This window comes from Rhinopithecus bieti, unplaced genomic scaffold, assembly GCF_001698545.2.
Source record: "Rhinopithecus bieti isolate Rb0 unplaced genomic scaffold, ASM169854v2 scaffold_56979, whole genome shotgun sequence".
Lineage (NCBI taxonomy): Eukaryota > Metazoa > Chordata > Mammalia > Primates > Cercopithecidae > Rhinopithecus > Rhinopithecus bieti.
In genome coordinates, this window is record NW_016822352.1 from 236,858 (window position 1) to 252,735 (window position 15,878).

The following is a 15,878-nucleotide window of genomic DNA, read 5'->3' on the forward strand; positions in this document are numbered from 1 at the left end:
ATGATTACATATACAACTATTATAATTTGCTATATTATTATATATAAACAATTATATATGTAATGACTATATAAAATGATAAACAATTTTAACTAATAATTAATATTATATTAATTATATTATGAGTATATGTAATCATCATTATTTATATATAATATTTATTATTATATATCATTGTTTGAATATTTAACATGAGCTCTGTCCTTTTAACAAATTTCAAGTGAACAAGACATTATTGTCAACCATAGGTCGTATGTCGGACAGCAGATCTCTAGGTCCTGTTTGTTAATAACTCCCCATTTCCCCCCCCTCCCAGCCCCCGTAACCACCATTGACTGCTGTGATGTGACTCTGGTGACTTTGCAGACCTCCTGTAAGTGGCATCATGCAGTACTTGATCTCTGCGTCTGCATCGCTTGGCGTGATGTCCTCAGAGTTCGTCTGTGTTGTCACCCACGGCAGAATTTCCTTCCTTGTTAAGGCTGAGTAGTGTGTGTACCACATTTTCTGCCTCCATTCATCCGTCAGTGGACATTTAGATGATTTTCACGTCTTAGCTACTGTGAATAGCGCGGCAGTGATCAGGGGAGTTCAGACGGCCCTTTGCGCACTGAATTTGTTTCTTTGAAATGTAGACCCAGAAGTGGGATTGATTACTGAACCAGAGAGTAGCTCTACTTTTAGTTTTTTGAGGAACCTCCTCACTGTTCTCTAGAGTGAGTGCACAATGTTTCAACCTCCCAAAGTTCTGGGATTACAGGCGTGAGCCACCGTGCTCGGCGCATTGTAGGATTTTTCTTAACGCATTACATACCTTGCTGGGATTTTAGCAGAGATCACAATATTAAAAACTTGGGGAAGGATTTCTATGACTCTCGTTTTAAATACGAGGAAATGTCGACTTCTAGTTTTGCCACGTCTTGCCCAAGAGCGGTGGTCGTTAACGTGTGGAGTTGGGATGACGTCCAAGTCAGTTGGTTGCCCGACCTTTACTCCGCCTTGTCCCATAGATTTAGAAAGAGGCTGATACATCAGGTAACTAGTTTAGAGTCATCCGATCATGCGGGTAAGCAACGTTTTTCAGAAGCCAAGGCCCTCCCTCTCCTTTCACTAGTGGGAAGGGCGGAAGGAACAGGGCAGAAAACTCTCCCTCTTGTGTGAGGCAGTTGCTGTGGAAACTCCACAGGCAGGAGGCCCCTGGACAGCGCATCCTGTCTGCTTGTGTCTGCTGCAGAGTTCTGGCACCAGGGCCATGTCTCGCTACCCCATCACTCTCCTGGGCCTAGGTGAGTCCTGGAGGCAGCGGGGAGGCTGGAAAGGGGGTCGGGAGGTCTGGAAAGTTCCCTGCTGAAGCCTGACTCCAGTGCAGAAGATTCTGGGGAGGAAAGTGTCCTCCTCCCCCAAGACTGCCCTGCTGCTCTCCCCGGGGCCTAAGTCTGACCAGAGAAGACCTTGTCCTAAAAACAGGGGCCTGGGTGTGGGGATGAGGTCAGCTTTAAGAAGGGCTGGCGGGCCAGGCGCGGTACTCATGCCTGTAATCCTAGCACTTTGGGAGGCTGAGGTGGGTGGATCGTAAGGTCAGGAGTTTGAGACCAGCCTGGCCAACGTGGTGAAACCCCATCTCTACTAATACAAAAATTAGCCGGGCGACGTGGCGGGCGCCTGTAATCCCAGCTACTCGGGAGGCTGAGGCAGGAGAATTGCTTGAACCTAGGAAGTGGAGGCTGCAGTGAGCCGAGATCGCGCCACTGCACTCTAGCCTGGGTGACAAGAAGAAAACTCCGTCTCCAACAACAACACAAAAAAGAAGGGCTGGGGGAGCAGGAGCCTTTTTGGAAGAGGAGACTTTGGGATTTATCTTGAAACCATTTTGCAGCAAGAAGGATTACACTGAGATAGTGATGTCGAGGAGGGTTGGTTTGGTCATGATGAAATGCTGAATGCCCCCCAGCTCCATCCAGCTCCCTTTTGATAGCAGCCCCATAAGGAGACTGGGGGGGGTGGGCATTTTTCTCACTGGGGTTTCTCTTCCAGTGCTCTGCCTGGCCCAGACGATCCGCACGCATGAGGGTGAGTCACACCTTCGTCCCGTCTTCCCCGTCCCCTCTGGCACCCCAAGGGCAGTTCTGGGTGGGAGTGATGTTGATGCTTAGAGGGCCTGGAGGAATCCCTTTAAGTACACCCTAGATTGCAAACTATTCCAAATGTAAAATGCATAACCCTCACCCCTTTCACTCCTTCATTCTCCACCTGTCATATTTTGCTTTTCTTATTTTCAAAACTCTTATATTTTATTTTATTTTATTTTTGAGATGGAGTCTTGCTCCATCACCCAGACTAGGATGCAGTTTCACAATCCTGGCTCACTGCAACCTCTGCCTCCCAGTTTCAAGTGATTCTCCTGCCTCAGCCTCCTGAGTAGCTGGGATTACAGGTGCCCACCACCACCCCTAGCTAATTTTTTTTTTTTTGTATTTTTAGAAGAGACGGGGTTTGACCATATTGGCCAGGCTGGTCTCGAACTCCTGACCTTATGATCTGCCCGCCTCAGCCTCCCACAGTGTTGGAATTACAGGCATGAGCCACTGCACCCAGCCAAAAATCTTATTTTTAATCGACAAATAATTGTATATGTTTGTGGGTTACCATGCGATGTTACAACGTATGTAAGCATTGTGGAAAGATTAAATAAGGCTAAATAACATAACAATCACATTACATACTTATAGTGACGAGAACATTTAAAATCTACTTTTAGCAATTTTGAAATATATCGTAAGTTATTATTAACTATAGTCAGCCTGCTATGCAATAGATCTCAAACACTTACTCCTCTTGTTTAACTGAAACTTTGTACCATTTGATCTGTGTCTCTCCCAAGCCCCCCATCTCCAGCCTCTAATATCATCATTCTAATCTCTACCTCTGTGAAATCACCTTTTTTGTTTGTTTGTTTGTTTTGAGATGGAGTCTCACTCTGTCACCCAGGCTGGAGTGTAGTGGCACAATCTCGGCTGACTGCAATCTCCACCTCTTGCGTTCAAGCAGTTCTCCTGCCTCTGAACCAGCCTCCCGAGTAGCTGGGATTACAGGTGCCTGCCACCACGCCTGGCTAATTTTTGTGTTTTTAGTAGAGATGGGGTTTCACCATGTCGGCCAGGCTGGTCTCGAACTCCTGACCTCAGGTGATCCACCCACCTCGGCTTCACGAAGTGCTGGGATTACAGGTATGAGCCACCACTCCCGGCCGAGATGAACTTTTTTAGATTCCACATGTGGTATTTGTTTTTCTGTGCCTGGCTTATTTCACTTAGCATAATGTCCCCCGGTTCATCCATGTTGTTGCAAATGATACAACGTCCTTCCTTTTTTAGGGCTGAATAATATTCCACTGCATAGACACACCACATTTTCCTCATCCATTCATTTGGCAGTGGACACTCAGGTTATTTCCAGGTCTTGGCAGCCATGAGTAGCTCTGCAGTCACCCTGGGAGTGCAGGAGTCACCTCCACACACCAATTTCTACAACGAGAATTCAAACCCAACACCACCAAGGCTGAACCCGGCAGTGTTCCCCAGACGAGCCCACACTGTTCTTGATGGGGAACTGGACAGTCACAAAGGGCAGACTCTGAACATTCCATCTCTTCTCCATCCTCCTAGATGCATCGTGTCACCCAGTCCTGATGATTTCACTCTACATTTTTCTCATCTTCCCCTCTCTCTTTACTGACTTTTCCTGTGTCTCCCCTTGGGTGACGGCCGCTCTCCCCTCAGTGGCTCCCCGAGGCCGGCCTTAGCCTGTCCATGCCACTGCTGCCCGCTCCCTTCCTGATCCCACGGACGTTGCTATTTGCAAAAGCACAGACATGACCATTGTACTTTCCACCGTTTTTAAATGTATTTAAAAATTTTTGTTTAATATCTCATTGTAGGATGAATTTTTTTTTTTTTTCTCAGTGCCCTTCCCCTGTTTATCTTCAGATGGAATCAGACCTGTGTACCTCTCTTTGGTCTATACATGCCCATTTTCCCAGCCACATCCTGTCCCTGTGCCTTTGGGCTCACCCATCTCTACATTCCTCCAGATTCTTTCGCTTTCTCAAACACTCCATAGTCTGTTCAACATCGGGCTGTCTCACATGCTGATTTTTTTTTTTTTTTTGAGATGGTGTTTCATTCTTGTTACCCAGGCTGGAGTGCAATGGCTCGGTCTTGGCTCACTGCAAACTCTGCCTCCCTGGTTGAAGCAATTCTCCCTCCCTCAGCCTCCCAGGTAGCTGGGATTACAGGCGCCTGCCACCGTGCCTGGCTAATGTTTTTGTATTTTTAGTGGAGACAGGGATTTACCATGTTGATCAGGCTGGTCTCGAACTCCTGATCTCAGGTGATCCGCCCGTCTCGGCCTCCCAAAGTACTGGGATTACAGGCGTGAGACACCCGGCACCTGGTCTGATTTTTTTTTTTTTTTGAGACAGAGTCTGGCTCTGCCGCCCAGGCTGGAGTACAGTGGCACGATCTCGGCTCACTGCAAGCTCCGCCTCCTGGGTTCACGCCATTCTCCTGTCTCAGCCTCCTGAGTAGCTGGGACTACAGGCGCCGGCCACTGCACAAGGCTAATTTTTTGTATTTTTAGTAGAGACGGGGTTTCACCGTGGTCTCGATCTCCTGACCTTGTGATCCGCCCGCCTCGGCCTCCCAAAGTGCTGGGATTACAGGCGTGAGCCAGTCTGATTTTCAAAAATTAATTAATTCAGTTTAAAATTGACCAATGAAAATTGCATATATTTGTCATGTCCAGTATGATGTTGTGGCCTCTGCACACAGCGTGGAATGGCTACATCGAGCTGGGGAACGTAGGCATTCCTCCTGTGCTAATCATTTTATGTGGTGAGAACGCTTGGAATCACCTCGATTAGCAATGTCCAATAATGTGATACATTGTTATTAACTGTAGTCACCTTGCTGTACATGATGCCTCTCGAATTTACTTCTCCTCTCTAACTGAAACCTTGTATCCTTTGAGGAACATTGACTGGCTGATTTTCCCACTTTGCGTGCCCTGCTGTCACCTGTCTGCTCAGCTCAGGTAGTTTCTACTCCTCCCTCAGCGTTCAGCTCAGAGAATGCTTCCCCTGACTTTGCAGAGGAGGTCAGCTCCACCGCCCACCTGTCCCCTAGATTCCTGCGCTTACCCACAGGAAACTTACTGCAGTTCGTAGCTGCAGATTTGGACAATTCTCCGAGCAGTATCTGTCCTCCCTTCTAGACGTCCACCTCCGAAGGGCAGGCACCCTGTGTGTGTTTCTCACATTTGGGGAATTAGCAGCTCATGAAAAATGTCTTTAAACGGTTGATAAGTAACTGAGATATGGTTGAAAGAAAGAAAAATGAACAAATGGATGGGTTTGAGGACATGCTGGTCGAAGGATAGAAAATTTCATCTAGACAGGAAGAGTAAGTTCAGGACTGTGCAACATAAGGACTAGAGTTAATCACAATGTATCGTATGCTTGAAAATCGCTAACAGGCAGATTTTAAATGTTCTCACTACAAAAATTAACTCTGCAAAGGTTATATGAATTAGCTTGATTCAGCGAGTCCACAGTGTATACCTGTACCAACACATCATGTTGTACACCTTCAACATATGCAGTTTTCATCTGTCAATAACAAAGAATGAGTGAAGACGGGATGAGCGAATTGAAGCCCTGCCAGCTCTCTGCCCTGCTCAGGGATTTTGCTAATTTTGACACAACCTTCCTGTTTCAGGACATCAATCCTGCCCTTCCTCCTCCACCCCAAGCCCAGTTGAGATAAATAGGGGTTTTCAGGAGCTTTAATAACAAGGAAATGCAAATTCAGCTGAGGAGAAAGTAGAAACTATAGAGGAAAACCCAGAGGTGGTGGCTCCACAGAGACCTGCATTAGCAATGGGGACCTGTCATGGGCTGGGCATCTGCTGTGAGCAGATCAGGGCTGGGTCAGGGCTGGGTCAGGGCTGGGGGCTTCACCCTCATCCCATCGGACCCTCACAGGAGCCTGGCAACCCCCGTCCCACACTCAGTCTCACCCGGGGACCGGCCAGTGCCCTTCAGGCCCCAGCACGAGCCATCTCCAGAGCCCTCGCTTCCCTGTTCCTTGTCCTTCACAAATGACCCTGTCATCCCCGTCCTGTGCCTCTCTCCCGCCCTCTGTCCCTCTGGAAAGTGGCCCTGGGCTCTGCAGCAGACATGAGGGGCCCCAGGCTGCTCCAACACTTCCCATGTGACCCTGAGCAAGGCCCAAGTTGTGAACAAGTCTCAGGGTCCTTATTGTCAACTGGGAAAATAACTCTGCAGCGATGAGAATTCCCGCGCATGTAGAAGGTGCAGGAGGCGTGGCGATGTTCTAAGGCTGGGCTGTGGTCGTGGCTGCACAACTCTATAAAATTGCTAAAATCACTGAAGGGTGATGCTAAAATGATATGTGTGGCATGGTGACTTCCTACGGTGGACACTGAGGTCCTTCTCTGCTTCCCTCCTAGGGCCCCTGCCCAGACCCTCCATCTCGGCTGAGCCAGGCACCGTGATCCCCCTGGGGAGGCCTGTGACCCTCCAGTGCCGGGGCCCGGTTGGCGTTTACGCCTTCCGCCTGGAGAGGGAGGATAGATCTGAGTACAAAGATAATTATAATGTGTTTCGACTTGGTCCATTTGAGTCTGAGGCCAGATTTCGCATCGACTCAGTAAGTGAAGCCAATGCCGGGCTTTATCGCTGCATCTATTATAAGACACCCCGATGGTCTGAGCACAGCGACTACCTGGACCTGGTGGTGAAAGGTGAGGACGTCACTTGGGCCTTGCCCCAGTCTCAGCTCAGCCCTTGAGCACAGGTCCCTGGACCCTGTCCCAGCTGCTGCCCTCTCTCTGTGGCCTCCCTTGCCCTCCTCCTGACCCCCAAGCCCTCCTCTCCCCCTCTCCCTCTGTGCACATCATCTCCTCTCTTTTCTCGCACCTGCTTAGGTCCCTGGAGCCCTGGTCTCCTCTGAACACCACGGATGGCCTGGACACTCAGCCCCAGCATCCAATGGGCTCAGAGCTGGCTCCGCTTGCCTGGGTGGGGAGTGGGTTCCCAGAGATTAGGGGGCGACCCCCCTGCAAGGGGATGAGTGTCTTTTCACACAGGATGGATGGTCTCACTTGTTATTCCTTTCCACTGAGCCAGAACCTGCCCCAGGCAATGTGCTCCTCCTGGTGTGGTTCATCTCCCATTGGGCAGAGCACAGGGCCCAGGGATGGCCCCTGGTCAGGGCTGGACAGTGCTTTGGGAAAACCTTTGGTATGTGACCACACGCACCCCTGTGTGTGCTCAGCCCCAGATGTCCTGGAGTCAAAGTCCACCGGAGAGGCTCCAACCCACCTTCATGACCCCCCAGGACCTCAAAGGTCCCCTGAGGTCAAGCAGAGCTTGTGGTGGGAGGAGCAGAGGGAGTGAGCAGCCCCAGGGAGAATGGGGCAAGCAGCGGGGCTCTCCCCAGCCTCCTGTCCCCTGACCCGTTTTCTCAGGAGTCTCGGGACATTGTCTGGGATTGCCTGATGGCCATGCGGCCTTTGGACAGGGGCTCAGGGTGGAGGAGGGCAGGTTGGTTGGGACGGGTTCTAAATCCTTCTCCTGCCTCTGTTTACAGAAACCTCTGGAGACACGGACTCCCCCGTCACAGAGCCCGGCTCCTCAGCTGGTCAGTAGCAGGGTCCTCAGCCGGAAGGGATTACAGGGGGATCTGTGCTGGGGATGCAGCTCCGGGTCCAGCCCTCGGCCCTGGGCTTGGAGTCAAGGACTAGGGAGGCCACGGGAAGGGACTGACACCCACCCAGCTCTGGGAGGTGGCTAATGCTCCTAGAGACCATAGCAACAATGGTACTGTAATTGCAATCTCGTTCCATGCCACGAACCGTGGAAAGCACTTAATGCAAACACCACTCTCTGGGGGAGGTACTAGTCTGATTCTCTAACTCCTCCTCCTCTCTAATATGCAAAACATAAAGTTTCTTGCTTAAAGTCACAAGACTATGAAGGGGCAGGGGCAGGGGCCACCCACCCGGGCAGCCCCACCCCAGACTTTCGGGCTCACCCGAGCCCCACGCTGCCCCCTTGTGGGCGTGGCCTCACCGTTCACCCCGCTCTGCACCTGGTGGAGGGACTTAGAACTCACCTTCCAACCTGGGACACCCGGAGAGGGACGGTGATGCTCCTATTGGCTCTGTGATCTCCGGGGGAGGCCTGAACAGTGGAGGAAGGTCCCGTAGGAGGAGGAGGGTGCCACAGGGAGGGGACGGAGCCTGTGAACGGTGACCAGGATGAAGCCATGGGGCTCCCTTCCATCTGGCTCTGCCTTGGACTCTGTGATGGGAGAGAAGCTACCCCAAGTCCCTGGGTCTCAAGTTGTCCATCTCCCCCTGTGATCTGTGACCAGAACCTCCCAGGGGAGGACACGGGGTCGTAAGACATCCGCGGACCCTTCTCCACCTGGGTTTCCATCACCAGAGTGGTCGTCCTTGGTCACCCAGTGATGGCCTGTGAGGCTCGGGCTGTGAGCTCAGGCAGGTGGGACCAGGGGCTGAAGCCACACGGGGAGGTGGGAAGAGCGATGCTGTGCTCCATCCGGACCCCTCAGAGGCTCCTGGGCTGCCGGGGCACAGCAGGACGTGCTCCTGAGTCCAGCCGACCTGGTTCAAGTCCAGTGTCTGGTTTTTATTAGCCTTCTGTCTGTGGGAATATCTTGCCTCTCTTTCTCTCCCTCTCTTCTCCTTCCCTCTCTCCTCTCTCATCTTTCATGCAGTGACACATAAAGCTTGCGAGGACAGACCCTCCTGCAGCCAGATTGCTGGGTTCATGGTTCAAATCCCGGTGGTTCTGCCACCCCTGGCTCTATGCCTGACAGTGACTCACCCAAACCTCCTGTGTCCCAAATTCCTCACGTGAAGCACAGGCGATAAAAGAGCTGTCCCGGTAGAACCGTTTAGGGGAGACTTGAGTTCAGGTACCCACGGCGCTGACATCAGTGCTGATTAGAAAGCCCCAAAGGAGGGGTGCTGCTATTAATACTGAGGAAGTATTTTGTCCTCACAGGGACTGTGACAGGCACTGAAGGCTCCGGATTTGACGCATCATGAATGAGGAGAAATGGCCTCCAGTCTTGTGAACTTCAATGGGGAGAAATAATTAGAATGAGCATTAGAAATGCACAGATGCCTATACATGCATATACAAATAAAAAGATATGATTTGCAATGGAGAATTTCAGATCTATCATTTCAATCACATTAAATATATTCACATCATATATTACATATATAAGGAACATAATTATATAATAAAGATATGTTAATGTATCCCCACAGATCACTATAATGTATACTATATTATATGAAAGATATTATATTTACAATATATAGTGTAATAACTTTCGGGTGCTATAATTAATAAACATAGGTATAAACATAAATATATATTATCTATTTATAGTTTATAATTATAATGGAAACATTTTATATTTAATTATATATTTATATGTAATAAACATTATACATTATACATTATAGTGAATATATGTAACATATATTATAAGTAATTATAAATCATATACAATTAACATTATATTCATTAAATTATAATGTATATGCTAAGATTGCATAATTAAAATATATATTTGTTATATTTTATATGTTTGCATAATACATGATACATATAGCTATAAATAATATAAAAACTGTAATATTGCACATTTTAAATGGTGGCAGATGTTATGAAGACCAATCCCAGGAAGTCATGGTGTAGAACAACGGGTAGTGTCCTGGACCTTGGGCCGTAGACGAGGCAAGAGGGAAGGACACTCCAAAATAGAATGTCTGCCTTTCTGGAAGGATATTGAAGATGCTGCCTCGGCAGCAGGGAAGGGGAGGGACCGCTGTTCCTGGAAGAGGGACTCGTGGCCTCGGACCCTGGGTTTGGGGGAGCCTGCAGGACCCCATTTTGTCACCTGTGAATTGGGTAGTGGCGTGCACTGTGCAGAGGAGGGTGAATGTTCGAGGAGATGACGGGCGGGCCCGCAATGCGCTGCGCAGGGAGCCTGGGTGGTGCTGCACACACTCGCCCGCTAGCTGCAGGGCTTCAGGAAACAGGAGCACATCCGGTCTTGGGTTCTTCCCACAGGAGGGCGGGTTACCTCCCCATCAGGGGGTTGCCGCGAGGGCAGATAAAATCAGACACGGGGATTCTTGCACTCTGGTGGGAACCCAGAAGGAGGTCAGGGAGGGAAGGTCTCCCTTCCTCTTGTTACGGGTGGTTGGTCTCTTCCTAGATCCGCGGAGGGCAGAGAGCAGCGACGTCTACCACAGCTTCACGCCCAGGAAACACGCTGTATCTGCACCGTCCAGTAGGGATGGCATCAGGCATGTGGGGTCACTAAGGCCTCCAGGTGCAGACAGTGCAGCTGGCTTCTCACACCATTCAACTTTGGATAAATTTAAATATCAATCGCTACGTGTGACTCTCATACTGGACAGTAGATGTAGAAAGTTTCCATTATCACAGAAGACTCTGCTGGTCGGTGCTGGTCTAGAAGGAGCGGTCAGGGTCCTGGGGAGTGAAGAGAGATCCCCACAGCGGATGTGGGAGGACTCAGAGCCTTCTCTGTCCAGCTCAGGACTCTAACTCCTCCTCCTTCTGATTCCTCCCTCACAGGACCCACGCAGAGGCCGTTGGACGACAGTCACAATGATCGTGAGTGATGAGGGCCATGGAGCATAAGCCTGGTGTGTGCCTCTTGGGGAAGGAGAAAGAGGTCAGGCTTTGGGGTTGATCAGATTCCTGCTCTGCTAATGGCCGGCTGTGTCCCTGTACAGAGGACCCCAGCACTCAGGCCCCCCGTGGTGGAGGAAGGGGTTAACGATCCCTGTGCTGCAGGATGATGATGATGATGATGATGATGATGATGATGATGATGATGATTTTTGAGACAGACTCTCGCCCTGTCGCCCAGGTTGGAGTGCAGTGGCGTGATCTCAGCTCACTGCCTCCTCCACCTCCCGGGTTCAAGCGATTCTCCTGCCTCAGCCTCCCAAGTAGCTGGGATTACAGGCATGTGCCACCACACCTCGCTAATTTTTATATTTTTAGTAGAGGTGGGGCTTCACCATGTTGGCCAGGATGGTCTCAATCTCTTGACCTCGTGGTCCTCCGGCCTCGGCCACCCAAAGTGCTGGGATTACATGCAGGAGCCACCATGCCCCCTGCTGCAGCACTCTTATTTACCTGAGAGATTTTATATATTAGTACGTCTATGACAAGCACACGTCATGTGTGTGGTATACAGTAGGTGCTCAATAAATGCACACTGCTGAAAACCTGTTTCTGTCTTTCTTAGATGCACCTGCTTCCCAAGGCCTGAGTGCTGAGCATCTTTATATTCTCATTGGGGTCTCAGTGGTCTTCCTCTTTTGTCTCCTCCTTCTGGTCCTCTTTTTCCTCCATCGACAGAATCAGATAAAGCAGGGTAAGGTCTCAAGGGCAGGGTGGAGTGACCTGAGGAAGCTGTCAGGAGAGGCTAGGAAGAAGGTCTCCTTAACTCATACCCCGACTGTCCTCAGGGCCCCCCAGAAGCAAGGACGAGAAGCAGAAGCTACAGCAGAGGTGAGGCCCCTGGGAATGAGTCCTGGACCTCCACCCAGTCCTCTGCCCCAGGCTGCCCCTGAGGTTCACTTTTATTTTTCCTCTCAGGCCTGACCTGGCTGTTGATGTTCTAGAGAGGACAGCAGGTAAAAGGGGGAGGAGGAGGGGCAGGCCTGAGATGGGGAAGTGGGAACTTCTTGCCAATCCAGATGCAATGTGGGGGGCGGAGGGAAGAATCTTTGGGAACATTCTAGAAGGTTGTATTATAGCTTGGGTGCAGGATGTCAACTGAAGCTGGGGGGTCTCAGGCAGATTTGCCTTGTGACATCCTTCCCAGAAAACTGGCCATGTATTTCCTCTCCCAGACAAGGCCACAATCAATGGACTTCCTGAGAAGGACAGAGAGACGGACACCTCGGTGAGCCTTCCTCCTAGTTATTCAAGTTCCCCACATTTAGCAGCTTAAAAAAATCTCAGTTCCTTGGACTGGGAATTCAGGAGTGGCTCAGCTGGGCGGTTCCGGCTCATGGCCTGTCCTGAGGTTGCTGTCGAGAGGTCACCCAGGGCTGTGTGCATCTGAAGGCTCCCGTGGGCTGGAGGATCCACGTCCAAGACGCTCACTCCCACGGCTGTGGGCAGGAAACCTCTGTTCCTCTCACAGGGGCCTCTCCACACCTCGGATTCCCCAGAGGGAGGGATCCAAGGATGGGTGGCGGGGAGGGGCGGAAGCGCGATGTCTTTTGCCTCAGCTTGGAAGTCAGGAGTCTTCCCTTCTGCCTTGTTCATTGTCACGTAGACCAACTCTAATACCCTGAGGGAGGGCTCTTCACACGGATGCAATTTCAGGAGAGGGTCCTCGGGGCCCATGGAGATGGCCGCCACAGCCCTCCAGCCCCACAGCCCCTCACCTCACCCTCCACCAGGCACTCCCTCACCCTGGGTCTCTCTCTCCCAGGCCCCGGCTGCAGGGAGTTCCCAGGAGGTGACGTATGCTCAGCTGGACCACTGGGCCCTCACACGGAGGACAGCCCAGGCTGTGTCCCCACAGTCCACAGAGCCCATGGCTGAGTCCAGCACGTATGCCACTGTTGCCAGACACTGACCCCAGGCCCACCTGGCCTCTGCACCTGAGGATATAAAGTCACTCTAGGAAAAGCCTGAAGCGGCCATTTGGAAGGCTTCCCCTTGGACTCATCTTCATCTGGAAAGCGAGCCAGGCAGCTGACCTGGAGACAAGAGCTGGAGACTGGAGGTTTCTAACCAGCATCCAGAAGTTTCGTTAGCCAGGTAGTCCCTTCTACAATTGAGCAGCTCCTTGGACAGTTTCTCAGTTGATTCCAGAGACCCAGCTACAGTTCCCTGGCTGTTTCTAGAGACCCAGCTTTATTCACCTGACTGTTTCCAGAGACCCAGCTAAAGTCACCTGCCTGTTCTAGAGGCTCAGCTACAGCTGTCAGGCTATTTCCAGAGACCCCACTACAGCCAACCAGCTGATTTCCTGAGCAGTGATGCCGCCTCCAAGCTTGTCCTAGGCGTCTGCTGTGAACCTCCAATGACCCCAGAGACTTTGCTGTAATTATCTGCCCTGCTGACCCAGACCTTCCTAGAAGTCAAGAGCTAGCCTTCAGACTGCACTGTACATACACAGCTGAGAGCCAAGCCCAGTTCTCTGGATCATGCTTTACTCTGTGCATCAATAAATAATTTTGAATACCTCACATCTGGCAACCTCAGGCCTGGTCCTGGGTGCATAGGTCTCTCGGACCCAGTCTCTGCTTTCACAATTCTTCAAAGCTGAGTGTGGGAAACAGGACCTACAAAGGAGGTGTCAGTGTTTTCTTTTTAAAATTTAATTGATCAGGATTGTACATATTCAAGGCGTAAAATGTGATAATTCGTTATACGCATACATTGTGCAATGATAGCCACAATCAAATTCATCACCGCACCCACTACCACGGATATTATACACTAGATATTCTGAATTTGCTCATCTTAGGACTTCCCGTTGGTGTCAGTGTTTTCTGACAAATCACGTGTATCAGGAATGAATGAGGGAGGTGTGGCTGGGTGAAGGCAGAGAGCGGACCCTACGGGTCCACATCTGCACATACATGCACAGGAATGCATGCTGTCACACACATGCATACACACACAGACATCCACACACACTCACACGCCTCAGGAAATCCAAGGAATCACTGAGCCTGCTGTTGGTTGAGGCATATCTGAGTATCCACCCTACCTGTAGGGTCAGACGGTACTCTCCCAAATGCAGATTGAAACAGAAAATTACCCTATGCAGCACTAGGAGGTGACAGAATCTCATTTGGGTTAATCTGTGTTTGTCTTTAAAAAACAAAAGCAGGCCAGGCGCGGTGGCTCACGCCTGTAATCCCAGCACTCTGGGAGGCTGAGGCGGGCGGATCACGAGGTCAGGAGATCGAGACCATCCTGGCTAACATGGTGAAACCCCATCTCTACTAAAAATACAAAACATTAGCCGGGCGTGGTGGCGGGCGCCTGTAGTCCCAGTTACTCGGGAGGCTGAGGCAGGAGAAGAGCGTGAGCCCGGGAGGGAGAGCTTGCAGTGAGCCGAGATCATGCCACTGCACTCCAGCCTGGGCGACAGAGTGAGACTCTGTCTCAAAACAAAACAAAACAAAACAAAACAAAACAAAAACCCCAAAACAGTCACAAGCCTGAAGTGGAGACTCCAATGGGCACAGCTCTGCGTGAGAATAATATATAATACATATAGATATATATAATTTTTTTTTTTTGAGATGGAGTCTCGCTTTGTCGCCCAGGCTGGAGGGCAGTGGTGCGATCTCGGCTCACTGCAACCTCCACCTCCAGGGTTCAAGCAATTCTCCTGCCTCAGCCTGCCGAGTAGCTGGGACTACAGGTGCCTGCCACCACACCCAGCTAATTTTTGTATTTTTAGTAGAGACAGGGTTTCATCATCTTGGCCAGGCTGGTCTGGAACTCCTGACCTCAGGTGATCCGCCCGCATTGGCCTCCCAAAGTGCTGGGATTACAGGCGTGAGCCACCGCGCCTGGCCGATATATATAATTTTAAAAACTTCAACAAAAGCTCAGCCAGCTCTTTCTATGGGGCAATTGCTAATTTAGTTGTACACAAATAATGACACATTAAGTCCTTGTATACACTGTCCTCAGCATGCCTTATTATTCTCCCCCTTTTTCTTGGAGAAACTATGGACTGAGACATGGAGCAACCTCTCCAAGGTCAGCCAGGTCTCAGGGGCAGGGGCTGCCCACCGTATGGGGTTCCTGAACTCCAGGACAGGCTGCAGCTCACCGTGCTGGGAGGTTTCTGCCCTGCCATACTCTCAAATTTTAATTTGTACTGAGTTTTAATTTTCTATGTGTGCTCAAGTTTAATTTCCTTCCAGGATCTGTTTCCTAGACGTGTGCTCTTTATTTTTGCTTTCTTCTGTTACATGATGACTGATTTTCTCTGTTCTTCACGTGGGACACATTCTCCTTGCTCTCTCTCTCTCTCTCTCTTTCTCTCTGGTGTGCGTGTCTCTGCATCTATGTATCTCTGTCTGTCTTCTCTCTGGTTGGTTTTCAACTATTAGTGCAGTATTTTCTCCCATCACGTCTTGTGTGTTTGGCTTGGACCCTGAGGTGGACAGGTGGGTAAATGAGGCCTTCAGCAAAGGCTGGCCAGCCTGACCTTAGCAGAGAGAAGATGTGTGAATTTTTCTACCCCTGCAGAGCACAGGAGGGCTGAGCAGACCCCAGTACCTGTTCCAGTGTAAGGAAGTGCAGAAATTCCAGTCAGTGAGGCCGCAGTGAAAAGCAGGGCAGCCATAGGTTAGGGGAAATTAAACAAAAGCACCCAACTGTTCTTGTGTGGGGATTGGTGGAAAGAGGAGGGGTCCAGGGAGAGGAGAGAAGAGCAGAGGCAGCAACTCTTCTTTTCTTCTGGATCCTCCAACATGCGCAATGCAGGGGTTGGGACTCAGGGCGATGGGTCTGGGGACACTGCTGTGTGGAGGGGATGTCCTTCCTGCTCCACAGTCCCCAAGCCCACCTGGAGGAGGAGCCACGTTTAACCCACCTGGTGGTGCAGCACGGCCAGGCAGAGAGGGAAGGCCCACCCTATGATCATGACCCCACCCCAGTTCCCCTGAGGAGTGTCCTGGGGGTGAACATCAGGGGGCTGCAGTGGGGCCCAACATGGAGGGGAGGA

The 15,878-nt window shown here is 50.6% G+C and overlaps 1 protein-coding gene across 6 annotated transcripts in view; it reads left to right on the plus strand.

The window, feature by feature from the left end:
- LOC108521223 (leukocyte-associated immunoglobulin-like receptor 1) overlaps nucleotides 1-13,371 on the plus strand; it is a 15,200-nt gene extending 1,829 nt beyond the window's left edge. Inside the window, exons 2-12 of one of the 6 annotated variants that reach the window (XM_017860929.1) lie at nucleotides 317-491; nucleotides 1,187-1,286; nucleotides 2,035-2,070; nucleotides 6,529-6,822; nucleotides 7,671-7,721; nucleotides 10,727-10,765; nucleotides 11,409-11,537; nucleotides 11,632-11,674; nucleotides 11,762-11,799; nucleotides 12,019-12,071; nucleotides 12,609-13,371. In XM_017860929.1, coding sequence (XP_017716418.1) covers nucleotides 1,253-1,286; nucleotides 2,035-2,070; nucleotides 6,529-6,822; nucleotides 7,671-7,721; nucleotides 10,727-10,765; nucleotides 11,409-11,537; nucleotides 11,632-11,674; nucleotides 11,762-11,799; nucleotides 12,019-12,071; nucleotides 12,609-12,755 — 864 coding nt within the window. In that variant the 5' untranslated portion in view covers nucleotides 317-491; nucleotides 1,187-1,252 and the 3' untranslated portion in view covers nucleotides 12,756-13,371. Of the gene's footprint in view, nucleotides 1-316; nucleotides 1,287-2,034; nucleotides 2,071-6,528; nucleotides 6,823-7,670; nucleotides 7,722-9,112; nucleotides 9,344-10,726; nucleotides 10,766-11,408; nucleotides 11,538-11,631; nucleotides 11,675-11,761; nucleotides 11,800-12,018; nucleotides 12,072-12,608 lie in introns of those variants that run through there. The other 5 variants (XM_017860928.1, XM_017860926.1, XM_017860927.1 and 2 more) reach the window with 5 other exon arrangements.
- The last annotated feature ends 2,507 nt before the right edge of the window (nucleotides 13,372-15,878 follow it).